This window comes from Paralichthys olivaceus, chromosome 19 (genome assembly GCF_024713975.1).
Source record: "Paralichthys olivaceus isolate ysfri-2021 chromosome 19, ASM2471397v2, whole genome shotgun sequence".
Lineage (NCBI taxonomy): Eukaryota > Metazoa > Chordata > Actinopteri > Pleuronectiformes > Paralichthyidae > Paralichthys > Paralichthys olivaceus.
This window is the reverse complement of record NC_091111.1, coordinates 3,222,676-3,247,525: the sequence shown is the minus strand read 5'-3', so window position 1 is coordinate 3,247,525 and position 24,850 is coordinate 3,222,676. Positions and strand designations below refer to the sequence as shown.

The 24,850-nt window shown below is 40.7% G+C and overlaps 1 protein-coding gene across 2 annotated transcripts; it reads left to right on the top strand.

Annotated features, from left to right (window-relative positions):
* The first annotated feature begins 1,726 nt into the window (after window positions 1-1,726).
* LOC109632360 (gamma-aminobutyric acid receptor subunit rho-2-like) lies at window positions 1,727-24,832 on the top strand. 2 transcript variants are annotated; one of them, XM_069514737.1, is made up of 9 exons: window positions 1,727-2,378; window positions 5,681-5,787; window positions 13,866-13,933; window positions 15,730-15,953; window positions 16,088-16,170; window positions 17,384-17,524; window positions 19,695-19,847; window positions 20,733-20,941; window positions 21,036-24,832. In XM_069514737.1, the coding sequence occupies exons 1-9, from the start codon at window positions 1,816-1,818 to the stop codon at window positions 21,342-21,344; spliced, it is 1,857 nt and encodes a 618-aa protein (XP_069370838.1). In that variant the 5' UTR covers window positions 1,727-1,815; the 3' UTR covers window positions 21,345-24,832. The 2 variants fall into 2 exon arrangements, with proteins under 2 accessions (XP_069370838.1, XP_069370839.1); XM_069514738.1 differs by lacking the exon at window positions 1,727-2,378 and adding an exon at window positions 4,902-5,014.
* Window positions 24,833-24,850: the final 18 nt, after the last annotated feature.

The window sequence follows — 24,850 nt, the reverse complement described above, 5'->3', positions numbered from 1 at the left end:
GATTGCACTTTTTTGATTGATCCCACACTTCGGACTTTGGTTTCATATCTGCTCAAAATCAACTCTGGTTTAATTAACTTTTATATCACATAAATTATTTTAATGTATTATTCCCTGAATTAATATTTCAGTCATAGCTGAGAAGACACATTCAAATTATAGATACAACATTTTCCTTTACATTGCCTTAAAAGTCGTTTCTGAGAAGTCTTTTTCCCAAGTTTAATAAAATGATCAGGCTCGACAGAAAGAAAATCACATTAGTAAAACTGTGGTTTGGTTCGTCAGCCCCAAAGCCCTATTTATTCCTTTTTTAAAAGGAGTTAAATCTTTTCATGCTGATGAAACTCTCGCTGAATGCTCAGAACTAATCTGACTGGACACAGTCGTTGAGAAAACATGATTTTTACTTGATAATACCTTTTAATCTTTTGAGATAAAAAGCACTTTGTCAAGCGGGAGGAACAGAATGTTCCTCAGCCCACACAAAGACTAAAGTCAGAGCTCCCATAAGGAGTCAGAGCTGTGTGACGCAGGTCGAAGGTCAAAACAACAAAAAGAAACATCTCATTTTGTCCGTGGGCATATAGTGAAAAGAGGATCTGTTCACTGTTGTAGGAAACCCAAGTATTATTCCTGAACAAAGTGAGTTTGAGATGGAAATACTCCACTGGCTGCTAATGCAATTTCATATCCACTGCTTTTCATACCATGCAGACTGGGAGGAGAAGACACATGTGGACATCCAAGTCCTGATGTCACTTTAAAACTATGACGCCCCGACACTGTCCCACTCTAACTACTTCTCATCCTGACAAAAAGATCTGAGTGGAGCCTTCCAATCTGTGAAATGAGAGAATCTTCCAAGTGAGATGGAAATAATTTCACTTTTTCAGCCTAATTTTGTGATGCAAATCAGTTACGTCTCGCACAGACACAAATCCTCAGAAGCACTTTAGTTTTTCACATCCTTCTCCCCGCAGCCGAACAAAAGACGGTCACGTTCTTTTTTTTCATAATCTCAGCGTGTCCCTTAATTTGGATTGTCATGACAAAAAGATTGAATGTAGCAAAAAGTGAGAAGGAAAAGAAGAGTTTGGGCGTGTTCGGTGATAGTCCTGTACCTTTTAAATACACATTTTGATCAGGTAAATACTTCACCCAGCCAACATTATAAAAGAAAATGACTTTGACTTTAAAGGTCCATGTGGAGGATTGAGTGGGATCGATTATACATATCATAAGGATGTAATATACATATCTGTGTTTTCATTTGTGATTAATCACCTGAAAATGAGTCAGTGTGTGACCATTATCTTGGTCTGTATGTGCAGAGGGAGCAGGTCCTCTTCCATAGGGTCCAACATGATTCTACATTAGCCCTGAATGAACAAACACCGGCACGTTTTTATGTTACTTGAAGCTGTGTTGGGTTCATATGTGGGCGGCATATATGTTTTCTATCTCTCAGTGGCACACCACGTTAATGGAACAATGGAACACGGGGAGTGTGGGTAACATAACCTCGATGGACTGTGTGCCCCGGGTCTAGTTTGTGTGCTCGGCAGATTTCTGCCTCCTGAGTGGTTCTCCCAGTCAAAACACCCAGGGCTTCAGAGCTGCCACTGACCTGAAGGCCACCAGGTTCCCACATGAAAGGTGAGGGCTGAAGCCAGCACTGTTCACTTTGGTGCCATCAGCAAACTAACCACTAGATGCCACTAAATCCTACACGCTGGTTCTTTAAGGTGAAATCCGGTGTATACTTTGTCTTTCTCGCCCTCCACATGCCGACAGTAAATGTAGTTGGAGGAGATGCTACAGTTGATCTTTGCGCATCCATTTGTTTATTTGATTGTTTGTTTGTTGACATTATGGTGTGTGTGTGTGTGTGTGTGTGTTTGTGTGTGTGTGTGTGGTCCTGATGCTGTGCGCGCCCTCTGGAGCAAACCAATCAGAAAGCTTATCGGACTTCACCACCCAATCTCTTTCTCTCTGACTCCCTCTCTCTCTCTCTCTCTCTCTGGGAAGCATGCCGACGCACTTGTTCTCACACACACACACACACACACACACACACACACACACACACACACACACACACACACATACACACACACATACACACACAGTCCCTGGGCTCTCAGTCTCGTCCTCTTGCCTCTGAGAGGAAGATGGTACCGTGCACAGTGCGTCCTGTACGCGGAGCCAGGCCGTCACACATCCACTCGCTGCGGGAATTTTAAACTCATCATGCCGGGATACGTCAGGTTCCTGCTTCTACTTCTTTGCCTGATCCTCATCGGGGAGTGCAGGAGACACAAAAGCAGGAAAAAGCGATCGTGGTCATCGCCGGCGGAGATTCACAAGCAGGGCAAGTAAGTGATGGAGATTTTAATGTGACTGAACTCTGACCTTCAGGGATCCTCAGACATCCAACAGCAGCAGGTGGAGGAGAATGCGCTTTCTCCATCTCCTCTGGAAGAGCTGACAACTCTGTGGAACTGAGTGTGACAGCAAATGAATCAATTCAGCCCTAAAGAAAGTGAGGGAATCAGAATGGGGCAGATGCTCGGCGGATTTCACCCCCACTTCATTTCCAAGAACGCACAGATTAGTCCGTGCGAGTCTGTGCGATCTGCGCATCATCTGTGGTCCAGATCAGTTTTCTCTGAGGCGGTGGTCACTAACACGACCACTGACACCATCACACAGCGGGCTCACTGCCGCTTGTTGGTTTCTATATGTCGGGAGCAAACCGTGCGTAAAAACGCAGCCGGAGCGCAGGGATCGCTGTCCCTCTGTCTCCTGTGACAGCTGCGGATCATATCCATCCCTCAGCACAGCAACAGCGTGATGTCTGTTCTTTCAGCTTCATACACAGTCCGTCATGAGGAGGCTGTGAGGGGAACAGAGTGGAGGGATATTTCCTTTTAAGCCTTTTGTATTGCTCCTATTTTAACCCGAGAGCATCAAACATCCAGCCAGCAGCAGCTTCACTCATTCTGGTATATAAAGTGTATGAACTGGTAGAAAGAGCAAAACTTGGATTTAATCTTGAAACAAACTGAAACTGAACTGAAATTTTCATTAATGATCCATCATCCCATTTTTTCCCTCCTAAATTTAGTCTCTTCTGTCCCTTAAATCTTCTGTAAGATTCATTATTGAGAAGCTGGAAGAATGTTTTATACATATTTTATTATAAATGAATGAAATGTGTCAAAAGATTGATACAAATTGTTAATTTGTAATATTTTCTGCACACTATATATGTAGTGTAATATACAATCACCTACAATTCAAATCAGGGACCATTAGAAATCAATCAAACATTTACAAATATGTTATTATGAAGTGCAAAGGAACCCCCCCCCCCAAAAAAAACCCCCACAAGATACATTTCTCCGAGCCACTACGCAACATGGACAGGTGTTTAGCCCCCCTCCCCTCCTCCTCCCCCTCCTTTAAGTATAGAGATAAAACATGTCTGGTGATGTTCCATTATTTTCTTCTCCTGCAAATCTCGTGCAGAACCGAATCAGCGGCACAAATCTCCTACTAATGAGTGTTGAGTGTGTATCTAAAGCCTGATAATGTTACCTCGCTGCGTCAATGGTGCTGTTCCAAAGAACTATCATTAAAAGCACATCGCTGTTGCATTGGGTGACATGTGCTGTCATTACCGTGAAAACATACACTGAAGTGCATTTGGACTCAATCCCACATACATCATCCTGCTGTCTGAAATAGTCACCAGGGAACCAAATGTGGATTAATCCACCGCTAAAAATAGTCCCCAACTGTTGCATTATTTCCTCGTGTTTGTGTTGCATTTGTGAAGAATTATAATGACCAGTGGAAATGACTTAGTCCCTTTTTAATGAAACTGTAGTGCATTTGTGGAATCCGTCTCTGCATCCACGGAAATATGTCCACATTAGAATGCTGCTCCTTTGTGATTTACACCCATTACAAAGAATCGTGTAGTGCCACTTTAGAGGTCTACTCCTTATATAGAGAGGGGGGGAAAGCAAAACACAGCCTACATCATCCACATCATGGAGCACTGCATTATTCTGCTCTGCTCGGGTGAACATCTTCAAATCGCTGCTTTCCTAGAGATTTGACGCGTGTCAGGAAGACAGTGTGACAGGCCGATGCACAACTCACGATGCCAGTGCATGTTTGCCTGAAGGGTGTTTATATTGCAGCATGTCCTCCCAATTTTTAATGACAAAATACATAGCTTGTTCAGTCTTTCTAAAAGGGCACATGGAAACATTTTCTGCTTTTTCTGCCTGTATCAGCAGAAGAACACTGTCTCTCAGAGATTTCCAAAACGAAATAAATCTGTTTAACATTGTGGAAATGTATCATTAAAGGTCCAGTGTGTAAGATTTAGGTGAAAGGGATCTATTGGCTGAAATTGAATGTAGAATAATCCTCATGATGTTTTCAGTAATGTGTTTCATCTAAATTGCATGAATTGTTGATTTCTTTACCCCAGAAAAGACCCTTTATATTTAAATACTTTATATTTACATCAAGCGGGTCCTCTCTACGGAGGCCGCCATGTTTTTTACAGTTGTTCAAACTCTACAAACTAAACACCTTTTGAGTTTTTATGACAGTTAAAGGCTACCACAGGTTCTCTGTCATGTTTGGAAGGGGAGGGTGAGGTGAGGGGTGTTCAGCTGCAACATCCAACTTTCACCACTAGATATCACTAAATTCTACACACTGAACCTTTAAGGTTTGGTTTGGGGAAAGATCATGGTCTGGGTTCGATAGCACCCCATAGCACACGGTTAAAATAAGTTTCTGCATCCAAATGTATTGCAAATTGTCCAAAAATATGCAAAACGGTGATTCTTAGGCTCGTTTCCATCCACTAGTGTTATATGTGAATATTAGGAGTATTTTCATGGAAGTAATCAATAGGTGGCGCTAATGGTTTTATCTGTCGCCATTTTCCCTCTCTCCCTCCTCTCTCCTGGAGCTTGAGTGACATGTAAGTCATGTGATTTCAATACACCATCATTTATTCGCTGAATCAGTTTCTGTTGCACTTCATTCATTTTTACGTTTTATCGATAAAGTTTGCCACATCTCCCAAGCATTCAAATCTTTTTTTGCGATAGTTTAAGATTTTGTTGAATTTTCTGTGTTTCCATTCAGGGTTTTTTTTCTGAATGCAAAACTGTGAATGCTCATTAAAAAAAAAAATTGGAACAATAATGGACGAAGAGAAGCCCCCCCATGTTTGGTTGATGCTGCCATTCCTCTTCGGAGTCCCACTTTGACACGCATTGATATTTGTAACACATCTGACACGCATGTGTGAATTAAGCATGTGTGTTCTCACAGTGTTGCAGTGAATGTGTTTGGAATATAACCACAATCATTTTTCTCTGATCCGTGTGTTTTAGTTGTTGAAGCTTAACTATACTTACATGGTTTGATGTATGTATTAGATGTATTCAGAGGTTTAGAATCTTCCATTATCACTGTTAATCTCTGCTGATGGAGAGAAGAAGAAAATGTTTTAGTCCTTTAATGCAATCTGCTAACAGTAATACAAAAATAGGGAATAACAGTGCTTCTCCTTTGAGGTCAAACTCTGACGTGGCTTTAAAAACTTTCTCTCTGTCCGTCCGTCTGTCTTGTCTGTTATCAGTCCTCTGACGAAGAAGCTTTCGGATGGCACAAAAACCCGAAAGGTGAAGACCAGCCACCTCCTGCGCATAGACGACCATGATTTCACGATGAGGCCGGCCTTCGCAGGTAAGATCACTGAGCTATGTTGGTGACACACAGGGAATATTTGTCCATTGTTCTTTTGTCTTTAAATCAAAACTAGTGCAGTGTCCGTTCTATACCTCCTCAAGCATGTCTGCAATAGACTGTCACTTTTTATTGTCTGTGTGCTGGATGTTGTGAACAGAGCTTTTGATAAACAGTCTATGCTGCAGAGTGAAGCTAGAAAACTTTGTGTTCATCCTACCTGGTTTATCAGCAGTGGAGATTTTATAATGAATGTCTTTCATAAAATGAAACTGTATTTGTTTAATTACTGTTCACGTGTGGTTTATACACAATTTTGAATGATTTACTGTTCTGGTTCTAATGTTTTCAGACATTGTCGGCTATTTCAGAAGTCTGTTAAGCAATTGACACAATCTTCAGACCCAAGTTCGCAACTTTTTAAAATAAAAGCTCTGTAATTGAGCTCAATATAAAGCATCACAGCAATAAAACGAAAATCTCGCTATTATTTTGAAGACCACTTGCTTCAGAGGAAGGAATTGTTCCACACCTAGTGTCTGTGTCTCAGTCTGATATGATCACATAAAAATAATCAAATTATCCAATCCCAATGATCATGGCGGTACAGATATTATTGGAAGACCACATGTTCAATCCCCCCCCCCCCCACCACCACCACTGCCACAGAGCGCTGGTTGTGGCCTCACTCACATCTTTATTAAAATTGAACCTATCACACCTTCAAATCGCTCCACACTCAGTACTGCACGTCCTTGGGCAACTCACAATAGACATGCCAAGTGTGAAGCCGATTAGATGAATAGCTCATGAGATATGCGTTCCACATACAGACAGACAGACGTTTGTGGAATAATAGGTATTTGTTATTTTTGACTGATATTTCACACTAGCAGACTCTGACTCTGTGTCTCCGCTGTTGATGTGCACCCTCTCTTGAACCTGAGTGTGACTGGAAAAAGAAGAGAAACTGCTTTATTTTCCCCACCTGTCTTCTTTTCCACTCCACTGCCAAATCTTTATGGAGACAAAAATAGGAGCGATGTAAAGCGTGCAGCCCCCAGGCTTAAAAAAAAAGAAAAAAAAGAAACAAACAAATAGAGAAATACTCAGCAGGTTCTATTAGAAAATAAAAATCCCCCGCTGCTGTAGAATTATGGCTGCTGATGAGTTTATTCCTCTGCCAGATGTTTTTAAAGCCATTACTCGTCAACTGTGATTGCGTGCATTTTCCTGCACTGACACCGATCAGCCGTGTTGGCAGCAGCAAAAGTCAACTTCAGGGCACTCGCCGCGTCCTTGCTTTCCACCCTGAATGTCAGGACAATGGCTCTGCCTCTGGGATTTCAGGAGGCAATTAGAAATAAGGAGCTTATTTGTTGAACGTAAGAGTTGCATTTTCTGGTGTTTAGCATAAACAGGCCCTGCATGTGTATACAAGAGGAGGCGGTGAGCTAAATGAATCCTCCCACAGGGAGTCTCGTGCTCCTCTGGGGCCACAGTTGCAGCAACATATGGGACCGAGACCCCACTGAGAATCACTTGTTTTGTGTTGAGGCTCGTCAGCAGGAGCGGCGGCAGCAGCAGATTCAAGACAAAGAAGCTAGAAGAAGAAGAAGAAGAATGGGATCGCCTCAATCAAACTTCACCAAAAGCTGACTCGTGTAAGAAGGAAAGAAGCAAGTGTGCACAGCGGCTGCCATGGATCCACCGGGGCTTCAAAAGGAGCGGCTGCAGTGTTACTAATGAAAGCCTCTTACACAGCCACTTCCTGTTTGCTGCCGGGAACAGTACGGAGAATGAGGCTCTTAGGGGGATGTCAGTGAAGACACGGAGCAAACTCCCGAGTTACAATCAGACAAATCCTCACAGCGGAGCATGTTATTGTCCAAAAGCTCACAAGACACCGCTTTGTGGTGAAACTTGATCCCGAAGAACAAAGAGCATGCATAGGGGGATGTTAATTGTCTGGTTACGATTCATTCTCTTGTACAATGCGCTTCACTGAGCAGCAGCGGGTGCGGTTTGTATTATCAATAGTTTGCAGGTTGCCATTGGGCGGTCCCCCCCACTGTGGCACATACAGGCAGAGGAACAGCATATTTGTCATCCCACCTAGTTCTGATTTCCTTGGTACATCTATTTATGGAGCTACACCTCCCTGTCTGCCTCATGTTTGGAAAAAAAATACATTTGATGGGGTGGATGGGCCTGTCATGCATTAGTCACATTTGCATCAAAGAAGCAGCATGTTTTCACCCTTATCCCAGCCTGTGGATTCTGAAGCACGCTCTCTCAAAACGCACCCTCCGACTGGGATATCTCCAGACTTAGCAGTGTGGTGCCTAATGGACGAGCCAGCTGCATAATCTAGTCAGGGCCAACCAGCTGTGGATTTACAGCTGCTAATCCATGTAGAGAGGAGCAGTCCGGTATCACGAGGCGGAATGGATAGGGGGGGGTTTCTACTTCTATTCTCAAACACATGTGTTGGATTTACATGAGGACAGTTCGATCAGTGGAAGTGTAAATGGCAAATGGTTTGTATTTATATAGAGCTTTTCTAGTCTTGATGACCACTCAAAGCGCTTTACAGTTCAGTTACCCATTCACCCATTCACACAGTGCAACTTTTAGCAGCACTTTCTTTTTTTCTGTGAGGGGCAATTCGGGGGTTCAGCATATTGCCTGAGGACAATTCGGCATTTAGATGGGGAAGACTGGGAATCGAACTTCCGACCTTCCTGTTAGAGGATGACCGTTCAACCCCTTCAGCCACGGCCACAGTGATTGAGGATATGAACGTCTAAGACAAAGAGCTGCTGTAACTGGAGATATGTAACTTAACTTACTTTAAAAGCTTCTGAGAAGTAATTTACCTTGATTCATATTATTATATTAAACACGAGGTCCAGGATCCCCTGCGTTGCGTGTGAGGAGGATGATGGCATGATTAATGTATCCGATACCCCTTAAAATCAAATTATGCAACTTTTGAAAAGAACAAATAAGAAGTAGTATGAAACATACAAAAAAAGTACCTTTAATCGATTCAGTATGCTTAGAGGTTTTGCTGCTAAAGCCTTAAATGCTTTAGTATAAAACTGTTTTGTTTTAGAATGATTCACTTTATGGGTTGAAATTTGGCTTTGGCTTCTCCCAAATACAGCGTACATACATGAATATTAAAAATATACAAAATATACAATATAAAATACAATACTGCATCATACAAAGGTGCATTGGACAGGTAGCAGCAAGTTGTATGAATAAATGAATAAGAGATTAAATAAACCCAGGGAGCAAATCTTACCGAGCAGTAAATGTTGCTGATGCAGTTAATGTTGGTTCAGATCCTGTACGGCGCAAGGAATGAAAGACTGCATGTATCATTATATTTGTTTAATATACTGCTTATCTATCTGATGTTTAATACCAACATTACTGAGTCAGTTAACTGAATTTATGGCTGGTCTCTATTTGTGCTGGATCCTACTTTGTTTCAGCCTGTCACCATTACATTTTTTATTGCTTTTCTTTTCAAAGTAAAACAAGATGTGAACGCAGCATGACTCACCGGAACATAACTCACTCCCTCTGTGGCCACTAGAGGGCCTCCATTATCCCTTGAAATTCCCCACATTAAAATGTTATTATAGTATATTATATTATACAAAAACACAGTATTACTATGAATACAACACATTTTTAGTATAGTATTGGCCAGCTATTTTTTAACTATTCTATTAACTGGCCAGATTATAATAGGCTGTAACATAATTACAACATAATCAATCCCCACTACATCTGTCAGAGTAAAATAACTGAAAAAATGGCTGTGTTAGAATAACAATAGTCAGTAGTATTGGTGGCACAGAGGAGGTGGGGATCCTGAAATCCCATTCTGTTTAGGCTTGAGCCGGCCCTGCTGCACAAACACAATACAAAAGCCGGCCTAGCCGTATAGCTTCTGCATCCAGATTTGATGCTAAGCTTAGCTGTGCTTAACACAAAGACATTAGATGGATATCCATGACTGATCAGATGGACTGATGCATCAAAACCTTTTTCATTTCTAAGAGAATGTCTGCTCTTAGATTATTTCTTTCAATTAAAACCCTAACAAAAGACAGAGGTTTGTGACATTGTAAAGTAGCATGAAACATGGATCCAGTGATTTAATCAAGCTAAAACAATAAATAACATTAGTTCCAATGTAAAATCAGTGTTTCTGTGTGGGGCTGCAGTGCTGAGCTGCCCAGCTTGTTTCTCTCATAACTCCAATTCTACACAGGCAGGTTACAAGCTCATTAAAATCCCTAAAACCCTAAAAGCTATTATTTGAAAATGTGGCTTTAAAAGGGTTCAAAAGTCAATTTTGATAATTCTGGCAGACAAACACATCACTGAGGTGTGTGCAAAACCCATGGACAGGTGACCAAATGAAAAAGACACTTAACTTGATTAAATCACATTTTTCTGTGTTTGAAAATATCTGGAAATGTGTGATAACGTAAGAATGCATCTCATATGTAACACACATCTCATAGTTTTTAGACGTTTTAATGGAGAACATTTATATATTATACCTTTAATTATTCAGCCTATAATTAAAACTCTCTTAATTAAAGAAGTTTCCTCCACAGGGAGAAATACAAGCCTGACTACACAGTGACTCAAATACTTAGCAAACAAATAAACTCATCACCAGCCGTAAAAAATCTGTTGCTGCATAAATCCCCACATAACTGATAAAATGTTTGCTTTGGCACTTTTGTCTGTATTTTCTCCCTCATGCCTTGACAATGATTCCATCTTTAACAGTAAGGCATGGCATTAAATGAAGCTGCTGGTTCAGTGGAGCACTCAGGGCGGCAGAACCGAGAAACTGTCAATATGTCTGTGCTGCAGGCGGCATGAGCCCATTAAGTGGGCAGTTATGCGTTTGAACTTTGACTTCCAGTGTTTGCTTCTCTGTGGCGTTGGCACTCGGTGTTGTGGTGTTCCTGTGTGTGGGACTGTAATGTCTGGCTGACACATTCTTCCTTCATGCCCTATTTGAAAGCAGCCCACACAGAAGAATACTGCAGGATGTGAGAGGGGCAACTAGAATTATGAAGTGGAGCATCTCCGTGACGCATCCATGGGCCTCATCTGATAATCAGTGACGTAGAATCATTCGCTGATGCTCAAAAGCTCAAAATAGCAAAAGGAAATCTTCTGGCAAAACCACACGTAGGATATTTCGTCAGTGCCCGACTGTCCCGTCTGAACACATTAACCTCGCTTTTTCAGCCTCAGTCTGCAGCCAACGTTTTGACCACCAAAGCAGAGAAAATAGGCTTCCAAACTATAATTTAGGACACTGTGATATCCCTCCTCAGCACAGACCTTTTTTCCTCTGCCATGTCCTTACAGAGAGGTTCAGCTCTGGTTGCAGCTTCCTGTGCCCCAGCTGCAGAGAGGGCACAGACATTTCAACTCCATGGACACCACTGGTCCAGACTTTCTTTCTCTGAGCAGGTGTCTGGTGTTACGTCTGCTGCCTCGCTTTCAGCAGGTGCTCTGGCTTTTACCGAGTCTGGCACGTGATGTGAGGCATATGGTGTGAGAGGGATTGGGGAGGACTCTCTGCTGACAGCTGGGACTGGGCACGAATTAATATCCCCTCTTCCAGGTAGCAGCTTTGCTATGCCACAAGTTACGTAAGGCTGGCACCATTACTGCTGCGCAGATTAAAAAATACTATCACAGCCAATGTGACTTTTAATACACAAATGACAGAAGGATGTGCAGGGTTTTTTTTTTTTTGCCATTGATAATAAGGTTATTAGGATCCTCTTCCATATCCCCATAAATCCCAAGATGGCTTTAAATATATACTATACACATAAATAAATAAATAAACACATATCATCACACATGCAAATACTGACTTCTATTTATTACAAGTAATCATATGAAATGACTGGAGGTGCTCGTCATGGTGTAGCTTGTTATGGCTGTTATTTTGGGACTGTGATAAAGAGGATGGGCCTGTGGCAGGGATACAGATCACAGCAGTGACTGCAAATAAGTTCTTTGCAAACTTATTTATTTATTTATTAACTTTGTCAAATGGCTGTAAAGTGGATCATCTTAAGCTGTCCTACTGCAACTTTACTTTGAGTCTTGATTTTGGTTAACTTGTAACGGTATTTAGTTGCAGAAGACAGATGTTTTCAAAGTAAAAATACTCCCAGCTCAGCGTCAAGAGCTTTGAACAGCCAAAAAGCCAGGCATTACTCTCAGGGGCTGGTGGAGACCAAAACAGAGCTAGAAGACACTTTCATCACATTGATCACCTGGATGAAATCACACGTTCAACACACTCCATAAAATCCGCTTGTGCATGTTTTAAAAAAATATTCTCCTCTCACCTCTTTTTATTTACACCAATTTCCCCATAACAGTGTTTATGCAGTCCATGTTCATTCAATCCATCAATCAAATTTTATTTGCCCATATTCATAAATCACAATTTGTCTCATAGGGCTTTAACGAGGTGGGACATCTTCTGCCCGTAACCCTCTAGAGGAGCAAGGAAAAACTACTTAAACAGAGGACAAAGAACATAGATGCCACGTGTAATGGAGAACATCAGAAAAATAAAGTAGAGTAAACAGTATTTACAGCATTGGTTAGAGTAAACAGTTTGTAGCACGATGGAAGGTAAATGAATTGAGGAATTATTGTCAGTAATGGTAGAATATCTGAGTAGACATATTGTATATCAAACAGACTCAGTTCATTCGCCCCAAAAAGCCAATTTGACAACCTGACTGATTCTCCATTCCCTCTTCTTCTTTCTCTTCTTAAAGCAAAAAGAAAACCATTCTGAAATGTTTTTATCATTTCTGAACAAGTGAGGGGTAACATATTATTATTCAAATCAGTATCATTCATCCCCTGTGTAACACATTTCATTGCGATCTAATACTCAGAAAAGAGACAGCCTGTGAATACATTTGACAGAATTTCAGCAGAAGAAAAATCATGCTGTATCCAAAACCAAAAGACTTCATTCTCTGTGGAACACGAATGTGCTCATTAACGTCCGTGACACTTTCTTGACATGTCTTGTGTATAACTCAACAAGTTCTGTCTCCACCTTCCACAAGGAGCAAAGTTACCATTACACAAACAGGCATTTCTGGTCTTTTACCTCACAGCGCAAGTGAACATGTTGTTCTGCTGGTGGGGCTGGAGGAAAGGTCATCAAGCCTTTATAAAGATACATCCTCAAGGGACAATGATAAGTTAATGACCTAGACCAGACACAGTTACCTGGAGGTAGTCGGCTATTTCATAACAGCAGCTGAGTTTGTCTCGGACTTGTTTTTGTGAGTAGGTTTGCCTACTCCCAACGTTCTATACCACTGCAGTGTTTGCACTTCATCTAGCTGTTAGTGTGGGTGGGTGTTGTGTTACATGTTTTGCTTTTTGCCACTTTAATATGGGATCATATTCGGGTCACTAATCATTTGTGCTTGTAAAATAATGATGTGGTTGCACATCACCTTTTTGCGTGAATAAAAGCTGTAGAACTATTTATTTTATTTTATTCATATTTGTGCAGGGATATTTTTAACCAAGTTTTCACAGTCTTACGGATGGACACTCCAGTTTCCCATCTATGTATGCGACCCTGAAGTTACAGCTACAGTCCTCGAGCTACAAGTAAAAACCATGACCCTATTTTTACTCTTGAGCTGACGAGCCAATCAGCACGATTCCCTTTGATTAACCAATCAGAATGCGGCCCACTAAACATCGCTGCTATTATATGTAACTCATTAACCAACCTGTGTGTCAGAGGAGTTCACCACAGGCTCCTTCATGTTCGACTCCATGACGAAAGGAGAATGTGCCCGAACATTTTGTCCCGATCGGACGGTCATAACACTACTTGTGAGATATTCTGGGACAATAGTTTCAATCGTCACCTGTACATATGTTCAAACGACACACAACCAGATATTAAACCAGAGAAAAGTGAGAATGCAACTCTAATCTGTTTAACTGCTGTAAATCTGCAGGTCCTGCTGTCCCCGTCGGCGTGGATGTTCAGGTGGAGAGCTTGGACAGCATATCAGAGGTCGACATGGTAAGCAGCTTGAATGTGTTAAATGCCACATGGTACAAATGGTAAGGTTGTAGGTAAAAATGGATTACAAGAAGCTGTAATCATTCTGCAAAACATAACTTCAATCTGCTGCAGATACCGAAAACAACAGCAGCTAAAATAGATTCAGTCTGGGGGGAAATTATGGAATTACATGGATTATTCTGTCTCTCTAACTAAGAATTCAATCAGGTTTTAAAGCAAAGGCCAACAGAAACTGAAAATGAGGAGATTATGGTAAAAGTAAAAGCATAATTTCATTATTAAAACTACTCCTCCAGTGGATTATGGTACTGGTGGAAGAATTAACTCTAGTAAGTCTGTGTTATATTCATTTTACATTGCCTCTACAGCACTTTAGCACCAGAGTGAACAAAACTCAGAAATGTAACTTTTTAAATTGGATACACCAGAGGCCAAACAGAGTTTAATTAATAAAAGTAATAAAAAGCAAAGGCCTATATTGGCTCTGCCATTGGCATTTGAGGGCTGATTTTAGTTATAGTCATTAAAATGCTTTCTGTTGGATAATCAGAGTTAGATTACGAAGGCTCAATGGCAGTAACTGTTTATTTTTGCTCAAAGTCAGAATAAATTAATGTTGAGTAATGTAATTAAATCACCCCTCTGTTCAGGAACCATAAGTTAGATCCAAAACCGTCATCCTGATGTTGTGTAAGCTCCTGTTTGCAAGGACGACCACGGATTACATTCCAATTGGATCCCAGGGTTGTGTCTTTATTTGCTTTGGAACAAAAATGATTTCCAGAGGACGGGTGCCCTTAATGACATTATGTCATTAAACAAGCTCCAGGAAGCTTAACAGTTACACAGCAAACTATATTTTTTGCGAAAAATTTGATTTTAAACGATACAATTACACTTATTCTATGTTTTTCTTGAAGTCAACTAATTATATAGAGAGAGCAAAAACAACATGGTAGTCCACCTCTGTACTCTCAGATTTTCCTACCCTGTCTGAGCTTCATCGTGTTGGGGCAGTAGGGGAAGAGAAGCCCTCAATCTTAACAGAGAAATAACCCTCTATCTTAATAATATAATATTTTATTGTATGTATTAATTTATTTTATAAATGATTAACTGTATCATAATGGCAACACGAGTATATTTAATAATAATGATGATATTATTATAATTATTGTTATTAGTATTATTATTAATGATTAACTGTATAATAATGGCAACAAGAGTAAAGGTTATTTGTACATTTATTCACCTATACAGCAAAGGTTTTCTAGCATTAGCCACCATTAGCTTCTGGTCAAACTACAACTTTTTTATTTAGTACATTTGTAATACATTACAGTTATTACTCATCCGGGGCCATTCAGACTGAACTCATCTTACGCAACATCAAAGGTACTTTGATGGGGAGTGCCAAGAGTACAATGTGTTGCTGCAGCCATTATTATAAACTGATCTGGTCTTATGTAATGCCATGAGGAGAATGGGATAGAGGATGATCTCCCGTGGCAGGGGGTAGTGCAGACGCTCCAGCCTGCATAGCAACAGGGAGGACAGAGGCGTGAAGAAGAGAGTGATCTAAGACCAATGGAGGCTGTGGACTGTGCTTAGCCGACATATGTTCAGCACTTCAGTTGACCATGAATGTTTAGTCATAAACAATCCATATAATCCAGCATCCACAGGCTGCAGTGGTGTAATCCCAGAGGAATGTAATAAACCAGATTCTGCGAGTAGAGAGACCTTGTAGTGAGACTTAATCCAGAGTCTGTTTTCTGTCACCCCTCCCCCAGGACTTCACCATGACCCTGTATCTGAGGCACTACTGGAAGGACGAGAGGCTGGCCTTCCCGAGCTCCACCAACAAGAGCATGACCTTCGACGGGCGACTGGTGAAGAAAATCTGGGTACCCGACGTGTTTTTCGTCCACTCCAAGAGGTCTTTCATCCACGACACCACCACTGACAACATCATGCTGCGGGTCTTCCCAGACGGTCACGTCCTGTACAGCCTGAGGTGAGGACAGGAAACTCCCTGCAGACATCTGCCCTCGCAGGGTTTTTCTCACACAAACTAAATGAGATGGGCAGGACCTTGTGTGGCCTTATGTGTAGAGCTGGTGAGATTTACATTCTGCAATAATTCCCCAGGGTCACAGTTACTGCTGCATGCAACATGGATTTCAGTCGCTTCCCTTTGGACTCGCAGACATGCACGCTGGAGCTGGAGAGCTGTAAGTATTCATATATGCAGACCATTATATTTAGCTCCTAATTACTAATGGCCCATGGCATTTTAGCAGCATGTTGCCTGACACCGTACACAAACATCCAATTGGGATTTATCAGTAAGAAGCAGTGAATGATAATCTAGTGTATTTTACTAACAGTATGAATTACTGAATTTATAAATGATACCGTTTGTTACTAGCACTTCTAAAATAGTTGCTTAATTTACCATGATAGTGGAGAGAAGCAGCCTTTAGTTCAAACAGCATGAATAGAAGCATGGTTTCAAGAATAATATTACGAGAATAAAGTCTTAATTTAACAACAAAATAGTTTATCTTTTTCCAATCCAGGAAACTACCAAACATTCGCCCACTACCAAACATTTTTCTCCTCCACAAAAGAGACAATTTCCTTCAAGTCTGTGTAGATCCCTCTTCTGAATAGAGAGTCTCTTGCACAACTGTCCAATAAAGATGCTTAATGATGTATTATATCATTTTATACATATATTTTATATAAATATATAAATATATTAACAATATGGAGCTGATGAGACAAAAGATTAAGCATTTTGTTATGTGTGAAACCTGTAAAATGACACAAAGTCTAAAATTATGACTTTATTCTTCTAATATTACAACTTTTTTCTCAATCCTTTTGTCTCTATATCTCACCCTTAAGCTCTGCCAAATTCATTCCAAAACACCTGTTCAAGAGAACGTTTCAGATTATTTTATTGCTTGTTGGTTTTAATGTACTCACAGGTTTGTCCATGTTTGCCTGTCGATTCAGTATACACTACAATTGTAATACAGCACCAACCCCATTAGCACAGCATGATACACTAATCAGGTCATGCTCATACGTTAGGTCCTCACATTCTTCTTTAACAGAAATAGATATTTTCATTCAGTAATTATTTCCAGTTTCTTCCAATGTTCCTGTTCTACAGTTTCTGTACAGACAGTGAATTGATCTACTGCACCTGTAAGCCATCATTTCATTATGCAGACATTTGTTATTACATGAGGCTTTTACTTTTTAAAAAACATCTGCAGGAAGTGCTCAGTTTCACTGATGGTAACACTATATGCATCATGAGAAGCTGACCCCCATTTGTTATTCTTTGACTTTAGAATCAGGCATTGGTTCCATTTTTTATTCAAGAATTTTCGGTATTTTTTCATGCAATTTTCAATTCTATTTGTCCATCAGATGCTTACACGGACGAGGACCTGATGCTGTACTGGAAAAGCGGTGATGAGTCTCTGAGCACCGACGACAGAATTTCCCTGTCGCAGTTCCTCATCCAGAAGTTTCACACTACCTCCAGACTGGCTTTCTACAGCAGCACAGGTAGAGTAACTAAACCAAGGCTGTGTGGAGTTTTATACAGATACTTTCAAAAGAATAGATCCATCGGGCAACATCCGCCAAGTCTCTAGATTTACTATGTGGCAATGAATGAACTGATTAATATAAACTAAAACCTTCACATTACCCCTGCATTTATACCATGTCTTATCCTGTTTTGTCTAAGGGACTTGTGGCGAAATCTACTAAATAATAAGAAAAGTTGCTGGTAGAACGAGACCACACAGTACATATTCATAATGCATAAGTAAAACATTTTGATGGGTTTGTATCTCCTATTCTACACTTGGCACTGCAGAATCTCCTTTATCATGTAAAACAGTCTCCTCTGACCTACATTTTGTAAGGATGGCAGCAGAAGAGAGGCAAAAGCAGTAATAGAAAATAAAGACACAAAATGTTCTCGCTGAGGTGAAGCTGTGGGTGTGGCAGTTTTTCAGCAAGGCAGGAGAGAGGTAAATGTTGCAGAAGTTTGACTGGCTGTAATGGAATGGTCAGGCTATACAATACTGTGATGTCAAGACAACATACAATATATGGAAATTGCTGTGAGGCGTTGAGGTAATTCTCCATCTAGCTGCCCAGTGGGGGTTACTGATACCTAGAGTACATCCTCCCACTATCCAGAAAATGAAGCCAAAATATCCTGAATACAAACATTGCCACCTGTGTATTTGTGAAGTAGCGATCAGACACTTACTAGCAAGGTGAACCTAAAATGACAGAAACCAAGGGACAAAATGAAGGCTACTGAGAAGTCAGCATCAGGCATTTACTAGCTAAAGTCAGATTCTGATCTAGCCAATGATATGCCTTTTCTGGTAAATCATGAGTTGTACTTTACCACATTGACTCCAAAAGGGTCAAACATAAACTCATTTCTGACCCAAGTGGTCTTCATTATTATGCACAGACCTGAGAATTGAGAGGTGTCATTGTTTTTCTCTGTGGAACTTGAATTAACAGGTTAAATGTTTTTTCAAAGGGGTTTTAACGGAACCCAGGTAAACTTTCTGAAACTATATTGTAGAACTATTCTCTTACAAAGTCAGCAAATGTCCTCAACTTATCTGTTTTGTGACAGTATCTGTATATCTGTGAATCCAAAATGCTTCCACACATCTCAGATGGTTTGGCTGCAGGTATTCTACATTATCTCAGGGCTTTTTCATTACTGTAGGAAACACACAGGTGTAAATAACAAAAAAAAAATTCTATTTAGCCACTTCAGGATGCTGGCATTGTGTGGGACACTTGAATAGCACCGAGACTTTGTTAATGTTATTAACAACGTGAGTGTGCAGAGAATACAGACAGTTGCACTTTACGCACTAAGATTTAACTAGAGCAGATTATTAAAGATTGAACATCTGTTTTTTCAATTTTAAATATTGTGTTATTTAATATATAAATATATTAAATAAAATATGGCATTAGGGAATGAAGTAAATAAGTTCTTAATTCAATTTGAGGTCAGTTGCAACTTATCTCACCAAAAACAATGACCTGATTACTCACTGATGACTTAAGACCAAACTTACCAAAGATATGAAATAGCTCTACGTGAGGTAAAAGCTGTTCACATAGTTTAAAGAAAACCTTCTTTTCTTCAGTGAGATTAACAGTGTATAGAAAGAAAACTCTCCCTCTGGAGAATATTTGAACGTCGGGAGCTGGAACACTGCTCTGAAAAACACGCCACTGGAATATTTTAATATACTGCATAAATTTCCTTCACATTGTTATTCCACCATTTTCTACCTTGTAGTGTTTTTCTGTCATAGATATTTGGATCCAGCACAATGACCTCTTTTCTACTCAGCTGCTGTTTTGTTTATTTGGTTTATATGCCCTCAAGATTTGTATCATCCCTGTGCAGATGAGGATGTTTTGTGGGGGGGTTTCAATACAAAAACACCGATGGGACAACATGGAGACAGAATCAATAAAGAAAATCGTGTAAGGTGGATGGGAGAGAGCGATTTGAAGAAAGCCGATTGGCAGGTGCATGGCATACAGATTAGTTGGTAATTTCACCTTGTTCTTTGTTTATAATGTCACTCCAGTCTAGTACATCCTTCGTCTTCTTATCCACTGACAAATGAAGCTATTTGTGAACTTTAATTATGTCTTCCTCCTCTCTTGTCTCCAGGCTGGTACAACCGTCTGTACATCAACTTCACTCTGCGGCGTCACATCTTCTTCTTCCTGCTGCAGACCTACTTCCCCGCCACTCTGATGGTCATGCTGTCCTGGGTGTCCTTCTGGATCGACCGCAGGGCCGTCCCTGCCAGAGTCTCATTAGGTCAGAGGATATGCAATACAACCACTGTCTTGCATGGGTCCAAAGCACATGACAGTGATTCAAAAGCATAACTCACTTAGCACAGGAGTACCCCAGAGGGTTAGTGTCAAGGAGTAGTTCAACAATTTTCTGCTTCTTTCTAAGGATGAGATGAGTAGATCAAAATTATCTTATACACTGTGTAATGTAAAGACTGGAAACAGCTTCCCTTGCTCTGTCCAAAAGAAAATTTAAATTATCCACCAACATTTTAAAGCCAGTACTTTACACTGTGGACTCTGTTTTATGGATGACATGACTGTTCCCCAATTGTGAAGCCAAAGCGTTTCGGCACACTGATGCACGCTCAGTGGGCGAAGTTTTTCCCTAAATTTAGTTTCAACTCGTTATTTGATGTTATTAAAAAACAACCCACAACCCTCAGAGGATAAGTGGTACAGCTAATAGATGGACGAATGGGTGGATAATGTACTCTTTAAATGTCAGTGAAAGACTGAGCCATTGACTTCAGACCAGGCTTTTGTTGGTAAATTGTACATTTGCTTTCTGCTGCATCGTGGGTACTCAGATGAAGTGCATTTGCTGCATTGGTTTGAAGCTATCAAAAGCACTTGTGTTGTGCTTGGTGCCACTTTGTTCCAGTTATACAATTAGGCCCTTTGACTTTTTGCTCATTTCATCTTAACAAATACAGAGTGTAAAATAATGATTTCTGGTGTTACTGGGAATAACAGACTCAGCGTTACCAAGTTAGCACAATTGCTAGATTTAGTGACTTTAAGACCCCAAGATAGACGCTGACACATTTAGTAACTTCCTCATATTTCACCCAAAGACGTTTTAACCGCCATGCTAAATTAGGATTGTGCTTTCTCTGTGCTTCAGGTATAACCACGGTGCTCACCATGTCCACCATCATCACTGGAGTCAACGCCTCCATGCCCAGGGTCTCCTACATCAAAGCTGTGGACATTTACCTCTGGGTCAGCTTTGTCTTTGTCTTCCTGTCTGTGCTTGAATATGCTGCCGTCAACTACCTGACAACAGTGAGGGACGGAAAAGACCGGAAGCTCAGGGAAAAAGTCACGGAACAGGTACCTTTTAAGAAATGGCACATGCTTCCAAATGCTGCTTATAACTTTTTTAGCTTTTTATTCAGTCTTGATCCCTTTCATTTTTCCATCCCAGAACCTCCCTTGCACCTGTGGCATGTCCCACACCAGGACCATGATGCTGGACGGTACATACAGCGAGGCAGACACTAACAGCTTGGCAGGGTACACCAGAGCCTCCATGATGGCTGAGGACGCGTCTGAAAAACAAGAACGAATGGTGGTGCATCTCTCCCTGGACAACGAGTCCACGGGGACCAAGAAAAAGGGCATCCGCGGCTTCCGGATAATCCAGAACACCCACGCCATTGACACCTACTCTCGCATGATTTTCCCTGGTGCCTACATCCTTTTTAACCTGATCTACTGGTGTGTGTACTGCTGAGTGCTTGTGTTCCAGTCTAAACTGAAGCAGTGAAAGAAAAAAAAACTGCAAAACCATTTCATTGACATTGGAAGAGAGATAGTTGTTTCTATTCTGCATGCTCAGGTGGAGCAGCAACTGGAGCGGCCAGATGGCTGAAAAATACCACAGGCTTCTGGGTGTGAATTTCACCAACTCTCGCTCATGTCACCACTGGACTCGACCACTAATGCAGTTTCTCCTCCTTTATATAATTATATCACAAGCTCATGGGTACCCCAATCATATTCCAACAACCTGGTGGGGCTAGTTGCACAAGTAATACTGTTGTACCAGTCTAATGCCAGTTGCCATCATTGTATTTATTTGGTGTCTGGCAACACAATCACTGTTGATTGTGTTGCCAGATACCAGATTTTTTACCCTCATTTTTCTCTGTTTTGGTCTCCACCATCTCCCAAGAAAAAAAAGTTGGCAAGGTTGGTGAGTGTAGAGAATATAGGCCAAAAAACCAAAACAATTTGTTAAAAGAGACTAAACAGCTCTGTGATGTCGTAATTCTCTTTGGGTTTATCACTTTAGCTCTTCCCTTTAATTGCATATAATCATATCTATGGTTGATACAGAAAATATTGATTGGCCAAGCTTTCCAGCTTTGGAAAACTGAGGAACTTGTATGTCTACGATGGACTGTTGTGATCTGAGCCATATTCAGACTATTGTCTTTGTGCAACCAGCCTCTGCCTAGACGTCCCTAAATAATACTCGCCGCTCTGCAGCTCTCTATTTTTCATGATCAAACTGTCAGAATAATAACAGCATATCGTTTGGCTGCTATTGTCTGTGGAACCTTTGGAGCTGACTGAGTCACATTACTGAACATTTAATGAGGCAGTAAGTGAGCTAAATACCAGGCTTTCTTCTCTGAACAGCACTCCAACTACAGTGACAACATTTCAGTTCAACTGACAGTCTGCGTTCCTTGCCCGTGTTACTCATTGACTGCTGTTGACTTTCTCCAGACGACAGCTACTGATAAAGCCAGGACTAAACAGGATGCTACCACTGTATGGCATCCTTTTGATTGGTGACGTGTGTATTTATTTATGGATTTGCGAGCTTCTTTATTCACTGACTTACTTTTATTTAATATTTATTTACTAGTTTCTTGAGCGTCAATAGATACACGTGCCATTATACCTTAAGTTGGCAAAGATGCACGAAACGGGTTGTACAAAACTGCTTGATGCATGCTGCAAGACGTGCAATACTGTATCTTTTGAGTTGTATATTTCCAAGAAAGGAGTTTAAAACATGATAAGCTTTAGCAGTGATGTAAACCAACTTGAACCGCCTTAAGTGAACATTTTTTTATACACCAACATGGTTCGAATAGATGTTTTTTTGTTCAATATGTTTGTTTGAGTACAATGAGTGACTGAATAGTTAACCTCAAGGTTTTCTCAGCAGTATTCAATTCTGGTTTCACATTTTATTTAATCATGTGGGTGTAATAATAGGCTTTAGGCTAACTGCACTGGGATGTGTTTGAATTCAGACATCACAGTTTCATTCCCCAAAAGTTTATTATGAGACAATATTTCAAAAATGAACTCTAAAAAATTATCTTAAAAAGATATCCACTTTTGAAATGAATAGTTTTACATGAAAAATTAGCTTCTTGTCACGCTGGAGGCTATGGTTTGCTCCAAAATGTAAGTACAGAAGGAATACCATTAACCTCTTGCACAAAGTATGAATCCAGCTTTAAATTAATTTCATGTCTGTGCATTTTAAGTACAGAGCTAGATTGGGATGTGAGCTTAGCCTCACACAAAGACGGGAAGCAGAGGAAACTGCACCAACCACTTTAAATTTCACTCCACTCTAAATTTCTCTGAGGAGAACACTGAGGCAGCCATGGTAGTTGCTCGAATCAATCAAAGACTGTGTCCGAAATCACTCACTAATCACTGGAATAGTCCACTATATAGTGAATTTGCCAATATAGTGCTGTTCGAATGGGCTCGAATGTTCAAATGTTTTATTCCCTACAAAGTGGACTCATTGTATCACACATTGCATTGTGAAAGGTAGTGTACAATCCATGGCAATATATACCATCAGGCATTGACAGTATTCTCACACTTTCCTATGGGTTTTTCCACCGGCTGACATTACGACGTAATAACTGGCTCATTAAGAACCAGAGTAGTGTCTAAGAGCGTTTTTTTCTTTTGCCAATGAGCTCACTATATAGTCTACTACATGGAAGACCCTATATAGTGAGTAAGGGTTGATGCATGAGTGGGTGATTTCGGCACACCAAAGTTTTTTTTTACATCGATCGTAGAAAGAAAGTTTTTAGCTCTTTTGTCTGCTTTATTTATCTTTGTTTTTTTCTTACAACTGTCCAATTGTATCCATTTCATATATGCTTATTGCAATATTGCGATTACTATTGCTAAGTTGAATAGCATCCCACACAGTTGATGAGTTAGATGGGTCCCCATCCTTATTTGACCTGCTCACATTTGAGTTTCGTCAAATATTTGGAGGCAGTGGAGGCAGTGCAGTCCACACAATCCCAGACATTTGATTCAGCAAGCAAGGCTAGCTCTGTCCCTCTCCTAATGCGAAGCTTGGCGACCATCACCTTAGATCCGTACATTCTGCACAGATATGAGAGCGGTGTCGATCTTTTGATGACATCCTCAGCAAAAATTTGCATTTCTTAAAAAACAAGACTGCTCTTCTAATGGAAGGTCTCAACCTAAACCTTTAGTAACCATTATTGCGCTTTGGCTTCAAAGCATCAATAAATTGATTTAGGCTATGTCTCAATCAGGGGCTGCATCGTTAGGAGGCTGCATTTGAAGACCGGTTGCATCACAGTTGCCCAACTAGGTCATACTGTTTCAAAGGCACCTTAAAATGTGGCAGAAAAATGCGTCCTTCCATCGTTGAGAAGTGAAGGCTTCAGGAATGGATCCTTCCGGGCCAACCCATCCCTGAATTCATTGCACTTCAGTGACAAACTGTTTTCCAAAGACGTAATGATGCCAGCAAGCGATGAGACATCCAATGCTTGAGTGTCACGATTCAACCCAACCAAACAGCTAACAGAGCAAATGTTAAAAAATTAAAACATTAAAAACTTCCTTGTTGTGTCCAACTTCAGATCTGTTGCTTGGCAACAGCAATAAGGGTGGGACAAGCTGGGGACCCTGATCGCGTAAATCTGTTTCATTTCGGTTCAGCTTTCATGATCTACGCAGCCTTTGTGGACTGGGTAGACCACATTCTCCGAAGGATGCTGCCCCTGAATAGAGGCATAGGCACACTTTGATGTAATTACATTTTTCTTTCTCCCACAACTCAAAACAAGAAGACGAGACAAGCACGCTACAGCTTCCAAACCGACATCACTTTTACCTTCATCCTGAGAAAATGTTCAGAATGTAATGCTTTCAGAGCAAATTTCATAAATAAAGTCTTTCTTTCATGCATTTACACGAGTCTTGATT

Bases quoted from the DNA above. Each gene is read 5' to 3' on its own strand.
- LOC109632360 (XM_069514737.1), top strand. From the start codon at position 1,816: ATGCTACAGTTGATCTTTGCGCATCCATTTGTTTATTTGATTGTTTGT. The intron at 15,954-16,087 runs GTGAGGACAGGA...ATAATTCCCCAG, and splicing joins CACGTCCTGTACAGCCTGAG to GGTCACAGTTACTGCTGCAT. The intron at 16,171-17,383 runs GTAAGTATTCAT...TTTGTCCATCAG, and splicing joins CACGCTGGAGCTGGAGAGCT to ATGCTTACACGGACGAGGAC.